The sequence below is a fragment of the Pelodiscus sinensis genome, chromosome 13 (genome assembly GCF_052426305.1).
Source record: "Pelodiscus sinensis isolate ZL-2025 chromosome 13, ASM5242630v1, whole genome shotgun sequence".
Classification (NCBI taxonomy): Eukaryota; Metazoa; Chordata; order Testudines; family Trionychidae; genus Pelodiscus; species Pelodiscus sinensis.
Window position 1 is genome coordinate 47,965,131 of NC_143064.1, and position 12,558 is coordinate 47,977,688.

At 60.0% G+C, this 12,558-nt stretch overlaps 1 protein-coding gene across 2 annotated transcripts in view; it reads right to left on the reverse strand.

The window, feature by feature from the left end:
* Positions 1-5,019: 5,019 nt before the first annotated feature.
* The window catches only part of MID2 (midline 2), a 160,659-nt gene continuing 153,120 nt past the window's right edge, over positions 5,020-12,558 (reverse strand). For both annotated transcript variants that reach the window (XM_089781689.1, XM_075896588.2), the window contains one exon: positions 5,020-8,036. In XM_089781689.1, coding sequence (XP_089637815.1) covers positions 7,634-8,036 — 403 coding nt within the window. In that variant the 3' untranslated portion in view covers positions 5,020-7,633. The remainder of the gene's footprint in view (positions 8,037-12,558) is intronic.

Here is a 12,558-nt window from a genome sequence, read left to right on the forward strand (position 1 = left end):
GGGAGCACCTGCAGAGCGATAGAGTTTACGGCCAGATGGACCCACTGGAACATCTAGTCTGACCTCCCGGTATCACAGGCCACCAGCACTCCCCTCCCCCAGCATCTGCACGCCCAGCCCAGCCACCAAACTGAGACCAGGGTGTGTCTGGCTCTCAGCCAGTGTCTGTCGCACGTTGGGGTAGGGGGAGGGCTCAGAAGGGAGAAGGTTGGGAGCCGCTGACTAGACTGTTATGTGCCCCACGCCCAGACAAAGCCAGGGAACTGCTCGTCCTCCTGGCAAGCAGCCCATGTTCATATGCTGAGGGGGAGGCAAATGCCCCCGAGGCTGCTGCCAGGCTAACCGTGGGGAAAATTCCGTCCCACCTCCCCATGCTGGTACCGTTTCCACACGGAGGAGCAGGTGTCACTTTGAAACGCCTCGCTGGGCAGAATTCCTTGTCTATGGTGGACTCAGCCGGCCCATCCTCTGTCTCCAGCTGTGTAGGACGGAGGCTACCAACTGCCAGGCTGCGTCTCTGAGCTCCTCCCTCACCACCTCCTTTGGGGCCAGCTCTGTCATTCCCTGCACCTGGAGTGCTGGTGTTGCCTAAGCCTGGCTGTCTCGGGATTCCTCAGCTGCTCGTTTCCAGTGGCACCTCAACCTGCCCCTCAAAGCCCAGCTGCTGTCACTCCACCTCGCACCTCCTGCTCGGGAAAATGGAGGGATCTCCTGACTCCTCCCCCAAAGCCACATCGGCTGAGGCAGGACGGTGCGTCCTTACCCTGGATGTCTGAAGGGTGTGGGTAGGAACAGACCCTTCCGAAAGTCTCCGGCGGTGGGCGGCTCCTGTGGGTATGTTGGCAATTGAGACAGTCTCCATCGGGTGGGTTGCCAGCTGCACTGTTCCATGTTAAGCTTCTGACATTACCCCTCATGCGAGAGCAGGCCTGGGCAAAATACGGCCTGCAGGCCACATCCGTGGAGCACCCCGAGGGGGGCACACCTAGAAAGTCACTGCAGAAGATGCGTAACTCCCCCCCCCCTTCTTCCAGCCCCTGTCCCATAAGGGTGCTTCGTTGGAAGAGGCTCGTTGTGGGGCTTGAGTGCAGTAGAAATAGCTCAGGCAGGACCCTGAAGCTCTTGTCTGGATGTAAGCCACAGGCCGACTTTCTTTGTGTTTGACTCTGTGGGGGAGGCCCCCAGGGTCCGTAGGCCAGCCGGCCCTGTCTGCGACGCAGCAGCTGCCCATCACTGGCCTGAGTTCTCTGACATGGCAGGGTGGCCAGAATGAAAGCGCGCCTGCCCCAGTGCAACGCCCCAGCAGATTGCACGGCCTGAATCTTTCATGCAGACCTGCTCAGCTGCGGTGCCTAAGCAAGGAAAAGCCACTGGGGCCTGAGCTGGGGCCTCTCGCTAGCCTTGGTGCAGCAGAGCGCGGCCCCAGCTTGCAGTCTGAGCAGAGCCGGGCCAGTGGCATTGTCTGGGGAGCCGGTTCTCCAGCCTACTGCCAGAGCAGGGAGGGCAGCGTGGCTCTGTGGCTGGGTGCTGTGGATGCCGCGTCTCGTGGCCTTCGCTATCGGCCCTTCTTCCAATGAACTGGCCCGTCTCTCTGTTCCGAACACTTGCAGCGCCGCCTCCGCAGAGCGATCAGATGCCACGATAGCGTGTCCTGCACGGCCTGGGGCTGCTGGCTGCTGCCGGCCCCTCTCGCAGGGCTTGGGAGCAGAAGTTGGGCACTCTATCCAGAGTCCTTCCCGGGACTCGCTGGCCATGCCGTAGGTGTGTCTCCTGACCCGTTGTGCAGGGTGCGTCTAACGCAGGGCCCTGGGGTCCTGCCATGGGAGGCGGGTGCTGGCTGGCAGCCGTCTGTAGCCCTCACCCCGGCATGGGACCGAGGCCAGGGCAGGAAGGGCAGCGTCTTCCCAGGATGCTCAGTCACCGCCTGAGCCCAGAGACGTTATGCTCTTGACAAATGGATGGGTGTGGGCACACCGCGGCCCCTGTGTCTGGCCTTGGCCCCACTCCCGCCTGCAGGGTAGGCTTGGTAGTGGGCAGAGGCGGGTGAAGGCTTCTGTTCCCAGCTTTTCTGGTCCCTTGTCTATGACCTGAGACATCTCCCCAGCTCCAGAATCTCAGCTGGCTACTTGCTGAGGGTGCTTGATGCACTGGGGAACTTGCACGGAGCTTGCTGGGGCAGGTTTGGAGAGGTCATTGGCCGTGGTGGTCTAGGAAGCCTGGCCCTGTAACAGGGACCTATAGTGCCCTGCAGAAAGGCAGTCTCTGCCCCAGAACTCCCCCTCCATGCACACGATGGGCCGCAGGCGGGAGAACAGCTCAGAGAATCCTAGATTCAAAGACCAGAAGGGCCCACTGTGATCATCCCCCCCCCCACCCCCGAGCCTAGGCTTACCACGGTAGCAGCCGGTTTAGTGGCTTCTCGGTACATCTGAAAACAGAGTGTGGAAAGCAGGGACCCGCCAATGCAGCCACCTGCCATCCCAGGCCGTGACCTGGCGCTGGCCCTACAGACGCGGAGCCGGTTTGGTCCACAGAACCGTGGCATTAGCAGCGCCCCAGCGAAGGATCTTTTCTTCGCGTCCCGACGGGCACGGTTTGATCCGCGGCGCACGCTGTAGATTTGTCCCACTAACAAAGGCAGCTGCACCATCTCCAGGCCCGGCTCAGAGTGCTGGCGTTTAATGTTTCATGGGAAAAAGCCTGAAGCAAAGGACTAAGGTAAGAAATATTTCATTTTACAGTGTTGGTTTGCACCGTATGTTTCCCACTTTATAAATATTTCAGACACTTTGCTCAACAAGCCCAAGCTGAGTCTTCTGTGGCTTTGTGCGTCGTGCTTCTTCCCCAGAGAATGGGGCATTTATTCCCTCCCCTTGCCAGCTGGCGTCTCCTCGCTGGGGATCCTTCAGAGGCCGTTGGTGCTCCCCTTCTGTGACGCTGGGCGGAAGAGGTGGCAGGCTGAATTGCAAGAAATCTGCCAGCGAGGCCCTGGGAGGGGTCCATGAAAACGTTCTGATTGGCCAGGTAAGATGGCCTTGTTCATGTTTGTGTCCCCTTGGCGCTGTGGGTTAGAGGTGTGTCGCTAGAGCTGATTTTCCAAACGTATGCCTTGTCTGGGTGGCACCCCTGCCCGACTGGCATTAGCACTGCCCAGCCTCAATGGCCCACCACGGGGCATTAGATGTGCCCACTGAAAGGAGCCAGGGATACACTTTCTGTCTCAGCAAGGCGTGTGGGGGCTGGCGGGTGGACAGAGCCCTCCCAGGCTTTGCCAGGCCCTGTGCTATGAGCTTATGTTGGGACACAGGACGCACACGGCAAAGGGCAGCCGTGTCTTTAACCCTCCGTCTTACCGCTGGAGCTGGGCCCCCCTAAGCTGCATGGCCATGTAGCTGAAAGCTGAGCCCCGTGCAGAGGCTCAGGGATGCAGCGGGGAGAGATCCCTTGGCCAGGGGCTGCTGCGGCTGGGAGAAGTGCCTCTTCCCGCCGGCTCCTGGATGGAGCTGACCCGGAGCTGCTCTGGCCAGGGGACAGGTGCCCCTTCCCTGGCCTCCACCCAGCCTAGCTTGGACCTGTCCCAGCTGTGCCCAGTGGAGCTGCTGGGGCAGTAGAGAGATGCCTCTTACCTGGCCCTGAGCTGCTGCAGCGACAGAGGGCTGGGGGGTGTCCTCTCTCCCTGGAACATCCTGTACCCCAAACCCTCCATCCTCAGCCCCACCCCTGAGCCCTCACCCTGTATGCCGGCCCTCTGCCCCAGCCTCAGTCACAAACCCACCGCAGAGCTCCCTGCCCCCAGTCTGACGAGCCAGGGCAGGGCTGGGGCATGGCCTGCAGGGGAGGCAGTGACGTCCGGGGGCCCCGAGTGGCCATCGTGGGGGGACGTCGCAGGGAGGAACTGCGAACGCCGGTGCAGACAGAGCGATCGGAAAGGGCTGGGAGAGATTAGCCAAAGGGCCAGAGAATTCCCCGGCGAGTGTCAATGTAGCTGGGGGAAGCTGCTGAAAGCGAAGCCGGAACAGGGAACGTGCGACAGCGGCAAGGGCCAAGGTGCGGGAACGAGGCTGGAGTGTAGAGCGCCACATGGCAGCACAAACAGCCCCTGGAATCATGCACCACCAATAAAAGGAAGCGCCCATCACGGAGCGGGGAAGCAGGCAGCCCTCCCCAGCCAGCTCGGTCAGGCGGGGCCACGGCCGGGAGCTCTGAACGACGACGCAGGGCTGGGAAGGGCAGCAGCCCCCTTGCTTACAGCCTGGCAGATGATGTCTAGAACTGACTAGCGTTTGCTCGCGCAATGACTCTGGTGGCCTGACATGACGCGAGGCCACAGCTGAGTCGGGCCAGCCCCGGAGAAGGAACTTAGGCGATAGAAAGGGGCGTAAGGGGAGAGATGGGATGTCCACTCTTCTGTACCCTCTGGCCTGACCCTGTCACAGCTGTGATGGGCTAGTTTATTGCCCCCATTTCTTTTCACACACTAATGTGTGTAAACAGGGCTACCTCTGCGACCTGGCTACTGGAGCCTTGTATTAGTGAAGGTGCCTTGGCTGTGTGTAGCAGCGTCCTTCCCCCTCCCTCCAACGGGAACTAGCCGACTGCGTGGCTTTGGATTCCCAACTGACGATCAGTAGGGACGAGAGCGCAAAGGTGATTTGACAAGACTCCGTGTGAAACGGCTGAGGAGTGGAGCCCTGCTCTGGGGGCAAGTTGTGGCCTCTGGTGCTAACAACTGACTTTCGTGTCCTCTCCATCTCTGGCTCCGAAGGCAGGTACCTTATCGGAAAGGGCTGGGAGAGATTAGCCAAAGGGCCAGAGAATTCCCCGGCGAGTGTCAGTATACACTGACTGCTGGAGGAGCCCCCTAGCCTCCCTACAATCTGGACTCCCTTATCCTTCCTTAGTTCCAAGGGTGCCCGGTCCACATTGTGCCCTCTGGTACAACAATACAATGTCAGAAGAGGCGATTACCGGACTGTCAGGTGGGGGAGTGGCCCCTCCATACGCAGACACGCCAGTACGTAGATATATATTATATTATATTTATCTATATATATATACACATTAACAAAGAAGTTGCCAAAAAAAAATCCCCAAACGTAGTTATGTTACATATGAGGAGAAAGGATGACAGGTTCACTGTACCCAGATTTGCACCACCCCCCGAGTCAGATACAATGGGTTTACTATGACAGAAGCAGCCAGCAGCAGCAGGGCCCTGCAAGAGGCAGAAATACAGAGGACACATGAACTTCCTGCGGTGACGTCAACCGATCCTGCCACTGGCCTCCCACGGGACGGCGGCCACAGGAGAAAGTGTTTCTACGTACGTCCCAGCCGTGGGCAGCAGGGGCCGGCTGGGCTCGGATTGGCGGGACCTGCCGCAGCGTCCCACGCCGCTAGGCATTTCCACCAATGGGATGCTTGCTAACAGGTAGAAGGCAAAGGCGGAGAAGCAGCAGGAGAGGTCCGAGGGCCCATTTGGAGCTGCAGGGCACAGTACTCTTGGGAAGGTGCCCGATGTGGACTGAGTTCTGCAGGGTTGTCCTGCCTGCCCCAGCACAGCCATCCCTCCCCTCCGACAGCAGCCGTGCCGGGGGCTGTTTGCAGCAACCAGCAGCGGGGAAATGCAGGTGGCTGGCCCCCGGCCTGCCCACTAATTGTGTTGTGCTGCCCATTTCCACTGGCCCAGGCAAGCCCTTCACCGCGCCCTCCCGCCAGACCCTGGGACACGCCATCAGTGCCATGTGTGCACCGAGCTAACGGGTGCGGCAACGCCCTCTGGCCACGCTCCTGTCGAAACAGCGACAGGGCCACCCAGAAAGCTCCGCCCCCCCCCCGGTTCCCCAACCGTTCAAATCCAGCTGCAGCTTCTGGGCTTCCGTCTGAGGAAGCTTCTGTCACGTCACCTCTGGGTCGGCGCACGGGGCCAGCACTCACCGGGAACCCCTTGTGGCTTTGAAACACGTCAACCCCAAGCTGGCAATTCAGCTGCCTCAGCCGGTTCTGGGGTCAGCTGCAGGGCCAGCCAGGAATGGAGACGTGACTCTCCCCCCACACCTGCCGCCATCAGTGGCTCAGGCCAACAGAAACCTGCCCTGGCTCTGAACTGGCCCCTGAGGTTTAGGGGCAAAGAGCGCAGGGCCTCCTGCCGCCGCCTCGACCAGAGACAGGGAACCAAAACAGCCTTTGGGTTCCCAGCCTGGCGCAAAGTGGCCCGTCACCCCCTAGAAACCCCTCTCCCCAAGCCACTCAAAGGCCCCAGATGGCCACGTTTGGTGTGTTCTGGGTGTCTTCCCCACCCCTCTCCTGTCGCCAGTCACACCCACACAACCCACTTCCCCTGTCAGGAGGGGAAGAGCGGCCGGTCGTCCCTGCTCAGTCCTGGTTCCAGTGAGGGCATGAGGTCCCAGCCGGACGGGGTCAGACCAGGCGGGACATGGGGGGCACAAAGGCATGGGGCAAGTCTCTGCGTGCGAGGGGGTGGGGTTGCCGGCCCTGGCCAGAGAACGCTGTAGGCCACGCTGCCGTGCTCACAACTGTCCTCGGGGTTTTCCTGCCTTGGAGCCCAGCCCCCCCCCCCCCCCCCCCCGGCGCCCAGAGGAGAAAGTGCATTCAGAGCAGGGCTGCGCGGGGCCGCGATCCAGCTCTAGGTCATAAATAATGAACAGTCCTTGTGCTCTACAGTAGTCACACCTCACGCCCACTGGCTTTCTGCTTCTCTGGAGACATGCTGCCTGGCCAGCCTCCCCTCCCCCTGCCTGGGGGCAGCCCCAGGTCCCTCGGGACTCCTTCCCCACTCCCAGGGCACACACGCTTTCCAGGGGGCGGCCTAGGCTATCCCAGGAGAGGCTGGGGACAGCCACGTCTCAACCTAGCTCTGGGCCAAGCAGCAGCGTTGCTTGGTGGGTCCTGGCTCTCCACCGCCCACCACCTCCGCTGGTGCATTTCACACAGACTGGGTGCCCGCCCGAGCGGGGCCGGAGCCTCCCTGGCTATCGAGGCAGAGCCTCCCATAGGAGCAGTGACAACGGAAGGAAAGGGAGCGCCAGGGAGAGCTGGATTTCAGGTTTCAGCCCCCCTCGAGCGGCAGGAGCCGTGCACCCCGCCAGTTAAACACGCAGCTGCTCCCAGCGGGTCCCACCCTCGGAAGCTGGCGAGGGCGTGACTGGCTCCACGTGGCTGTGGCAACCTTGCTGGGTGGCACCGAAAGCTGTGCCGCTGCCGGGACGGATCCTTCCTGAGACACGGCTGGTGGCAGCCCCCCCCCCCGGAACGGAGCCAGTTGGCCTGCTCCTCTACCAGGCCACCCCGTCCCCTCCCCACATCTCCTAAAGGTCCCTGCAACCCGCACTGCCCATCCCCCTCTCCACTCGCCCCAAATGAGCAGCGGGACGGTCCAGCTGGAGGAACGCTCCCCTGCCACCACCAGAGTTTCGCAATCCCCTCCCACGCAAACGGAGCTCCGCCACGGAGTCTATTTCCATCGCCTGCAAAGTTTCGTGTTTCCCGTGGCGGGGGGAAGGGGGCTCGCTGGCAGAGCGCGGGGTCCCTGGCGGCAGGGCCTGCTTTCCAGTCCAGCTGCTCAGAATCCCTAGGAGCCTTCCCCGTGCTCCGCCCTGGAGCTGGCTGCTGCTCAGTGGCAGGCTTTCATCCCTGAGACGTACGGGGACTCCTGCGGCCGGCAGTTACACTCTTGCTGCTCTGGGTAATCGATGAAGTCCGGCGCTGGCAGGCCTGACAGGATCATCAGCGACTTGTTCCAGATGGTGAAGGTGGGGCACACGGGCAGGACGAAGGACACACTGAAGGTGTGGAGATGGAGGGAATTGGCCGGGTCGTAGAAGGACAGGGCGTTGTTGTCGTAATCCAGGAGCACGCCCAGGCGTTTCATCTGCGGGTGAACGTCCACCAGCATCTCCTTGTTGTTGTGTCTCACCACAAAGTTGCTGTTGCAGCGGGAGAAGACCCAGGAGGAGGAGTTCTTGCCGATCCACTCGTTCTTGGGGGCTGACTTATAGGCGATGCCAATGGCGTACCTAGGAGAGAGGGCAGTGGACACACATCACCGACTCAGACCCTCCACAATCCACAGACCATGTCCCCAAGGGCTCAGCCATGAATTTAAAAGTTTCCCTAAAATTTCCACGGTTACCACGATTCTCTTCAAATTTGGTGCATCTCTTGGGGACGGGGGTTTGGTCAGTGAACCACCTCGGGGGACAGGTGACCATGGAGTTCCCAAGAAACAGCCCCTGGAAAAACTCCCAGCTTTCCATAAAGTCATTCTCCTCATACCATAGAGCTCTTTTGGGCTGAGTGCCCAGAACTGCATGCACCATTCAGAATTTTCCATCTTCTCATCTCTCCCTTTGCTCCTGGTTTCTAACATTCAGTTTGCTTCTCTGACTGCTGCTGCACCTCACCTGGATGTGTTTAGTGAACTAGCCACCCGGATTCTGAGATCTCTCTCTCTTTCTCTCTCTCTCTCACGTGTGGTAACGGCAAATTCAGAGCCCATCGTTTAGAACAGTGTTTCTCAACCTTTTTTATAAAGTACCCCTTTAGAAAAAATTATAAGTACCCCCAGTACCTACAGTTTTCAGACACACAAAAATGTTTTCTACCCTTGCAAGACATTTATTTAAACAACGTAATTGCAGCCGGGCGTGCGATTACATTTTTGGGTGTAAAAAGTACAAAAATAATAAAGTGCCATGAAACTTAAAACAAAAATTCAGTTTTCTCCAAATTTCAGTTGTGTCGACGTCCCCCCAGACTTCTCTCGAGTGCCCCCGAGGGTACTCGTACCGCTGGTTAAGGAACACTGGTTTAGTGGGCATAGTTGGGATTAGGTTTTCCAGTGTGCACAACTTTACATTTACCAGCACTGAATTTCCTCTTCCATTTTGTTGCCCAGGTACCCAGCTTGGTGAGATCCCTTCTTTGCCGTCTGCTTTGGCCTTAATTATCATGAGGAATTTTGCATCATCTGCAAATTATGCTACCTCCCTGTTTTCCCTCTTTTCCAGAGCATTTTTGATGATGTTGCATAGGATCGGTCCCAGAACAGACCCCTACGTGACACGCCTACTGCCCTCCCTCTCTCCTGAAAACTGACCGTTCCTACTCTTCATTTCCCAGCTTGTCCCCAGTGGCTGGCCCAGAAGAGGCCCTTCCCTCTTATCCCTGGGCGCGTTCACAGTGTTGTCAGCAAAGAAATTGTGATGTTTTCGGAGAGCAGGCCAGGCAGCTGCTCCACACTGTACCATCTGTTTGCTACTCCCCCGACCCTCCCGGAGCACAGACAGCGTCTCGAGGGTCGTTGTCAAAGCAGCAGGAAGCCAGCTCCGCACTGCAGAAAAGGAACCTGCTGAAGGGCTGCGAAGAGGAGCGGTTTCCCGTCCAAGTGCAGCCTCCCCCGCCGGGGAGGGAGAGCTAGAAGTGGCCCAGCCGCCTTCCATTTTAGGCCCACTGTGACAGCCAAAGCCAAACAGCTTTAAAAAGGGATCAGCTGGAGGACACGTCTGTAATGGCTCCCGGCGAACGTGCGCCAGGAGGAACAGGAACCGAGCCTGCCCTGCAAGCTGGCTGCCAGGCCTTAGCACACCACGATTTCCCATCGCCAGATCCGAGCCCGGCCGGGGCCCCCGGAGGAAGCGGCGCTTTCTGTGTCACGCCTGGGAAGCTTGAGGGACCTCACCACACGGGACCGTGTGGGAGCAGCTTGTGGCCTATGCGACCGCACGGATCACACGTGGGATGGAGCCATTCAGCACCTCTCCACCAGGAAAAGGGTGTCCGGGGCAGCCAGAGGGACTTTACAGGAGGGCTTGGCCACAGCAGGGACACGCTGGGGCTGGGGAGGATGACGTTTGGGGGGCAGCAGAGCTCTTGGAGGGCTCTTTTTCTCGCTTTTCCTCTCACAGAGCCTAGTGACAGACGTTACAGGGGTTGCACACTGTGCAGCGTTCCTGGGCCACGGACCGAGGGCCCTGTCTTGCTGTCTGGGACCGTCCCCATCTGCCAGCATACTCGTGCAGCAGCAGATTGTGACCTCCACACGGCCTGGAGGCTGAGACCTCTGGCTTTCTGTCCCGTAGGCATGGGCTGGCCCTGCATCTGCTCTCGCCGGGGTTAGCATCTTCTCCCGCTTTGCCAGCGGACGTGCTGGCTGCCGGGGAAGCTGCACAAACACTCCCACGCTGGGCCACGATCGGACTGGATGCAAAATGCGTCTGGCGGGCTGCCAGGACCTCTGAGCCCGGCATTAGCACCGCTCACGTGCTACCTGGCACGCACCAACCCGCGCGGGAAGGCGCGAACGCTAACACGCCAGCACACGCTGGCAGGCCTCCCAGCTCACAGCACGTGCCTGGCACAGGCCCTGGGCCTGGCTGCTTTCTGATGGAAGTGGGCCTCTCTAGGCAAAATTACAGCTGATTTTAGGAGGTGAAACGGGTGTTTCTCCATGTATCACAAGGCTCCCTGCACTGACATATGCGTTGCCAGGGCCAGGGCCAGCGGGCAACAAGGGATCCGCACGGCTCACATGCCCCTTCTGAAAACAGGCACTGGCTGGGTCTGTTTTATCAGCTCCTCCACTCATTAAGCAACCAGCCTGTGAGCACCTGCAGAGCAGCTGGACGAGGAGCCGCCTGCATGGATTTGCCAAAACACAAACCCTACCCAGTCAGCCTCCCTCCCTCCTCTGACGGGTGACTGGCTGGGCGGCTGGGGGAGCCATCTTGGATCGAGTCAGGCTGTGGAGGTGGTCCCGCATGGCACGCTCAGAAACCGATGGGGGGAGAGGGGAGTGTGCTCTAGATAAAATGACGACGACGAGGGGGCAAAACCGGTTGGAAGCAGCAAGTCAAAGAGTTGTTCGCGGCGGCCGGGAGGGTGCATCCAGCGGGTTGGTCTGGGCCTCGGTGCTGTCATTAAGGTGAGGTGGCGAGGGGACTGGAGCAGGCTTATAAAACCGGCTGTAACACCAGGCGCTTTCGGACCAGAATTCAGAACGACCTGGACAAGTTGGACGGTTGGTCCGAAATCGGCAAGAGGAAACCAATGCATAGAAGGGCAAAGCGCTGCCCTGGGGAGGCATGTGGGAGGCGGGAACCCCGGCTAGGTGCAGCGACGCTGGGGCGGGTCTGGGGCGCCCTGAGTCTGAGCGACAACGGGATGTGACATGGGAAAGGCCGGGTCATGTGGCGATGGGTGAGCAGGCCTGTCGTACGCAGGGCATGGAAGGTAACTGCCCTGCTCCCTCGACATCGCTGGAGTCCTGGGTCCAGTTCTGGGCACCACCCCTCAGGAAAGAGGGGGACAAGCTGGAGAGCGTGCAGAGGAGAGCAGCAGAAATGAAAGATCTGGAGAAGCTGAGCTCCACGGACAGGCTGAAAAAAGGGGGCAAGGGCAGTCTGGAGAAAAACAACCTGCTAACTCCCCATCCCTGGAGGTTTGGGGCAAACCCCTGGAGGGATGAGCTGGGTTTGCTTGGTCCTGCCCCTGGGAAAAGTCTGGACCAGGTGACCCGAGAGGTCCCTTCCAGCCCTATGTTGCTGTGATTCCCTGTATCTGCTTTGCCTGGATTTTAAGGAGCGTGACTGAACCCAGAACCCTTTCAATGCCATTTGCTTGGCCCTGCAGTGTCCTGGAGCAGACGGGAGGGTGCATCTGACATGGAGAAGAGGGTATTGACATGCCGTGATGGAGTTGGCTCTGTTCTTCAAATCTCAGCAGCCTTGCTGGGGGCTTGTGTGAATTGCCCCGCACGGCTCCCCCGCGCACACGTGCAAAGGCCACGCAAACCAAGCAGGAGGGGTCCCAGTCCGCCGCAGCGAGGCCGGGGCCCACGGGGCAACCTCCCTGGAGGTGTCTGCTCCACTTTTGGGTCGTGAGTGCACAGCGCAGGCTGCCGACACCCCTCTGCGGAAACAGCAGGTGTACGTGCCTGGGGTGCTGCAGCCCTCCTCGATCCCGGCCCCGTCTGGATAGATGCTGCATTAGAAGCAGTTACCAAGGCAGGGGGCCGGAGGCCATGTTTCCCCCCTCCCGTCCCCCCCCGCGCTTGCCAGCCCTGCTGTTCTTCATGCAGCCGGCAGCGTCCAGGAGCCGCCTGCTACTCCGGCAACGCCGGGAACAGGCACGTGCTCTGCGAAAGGAGGAATAATCCCAGGGCTGCTCCCGCTCCCCAGGCAGACAGAATGATCCGCCCCCGCCAGACGACGGGTGGGCGTCCTGAGCCTTTCCAAGTCACGGGACATGCTGGCAGGCTGCCCCCTTCCACGGGATGCAAACCAGACGTGATGCACGGCAGGTGCAGGACTCGTGCTCCTAGCTGGGCACTTTCCTACAAAGATGAGCCGGACGTGACTAATGCGAAGCTCTTGATTTTCAGGAGAGACCTTTCTGTGCAGGGCGGCTGGCTAGTCTCTCCCAGCGCCAGCACCGCCCAGCTGGACGCGCCTGGGGTTGAGATCTGTGTCCAAACCAGAGCGAGGAGGATTGAGGGCCAGGACTCGGCAGACCCACGCTCAGGTCCCTGCTCTGCCCCAG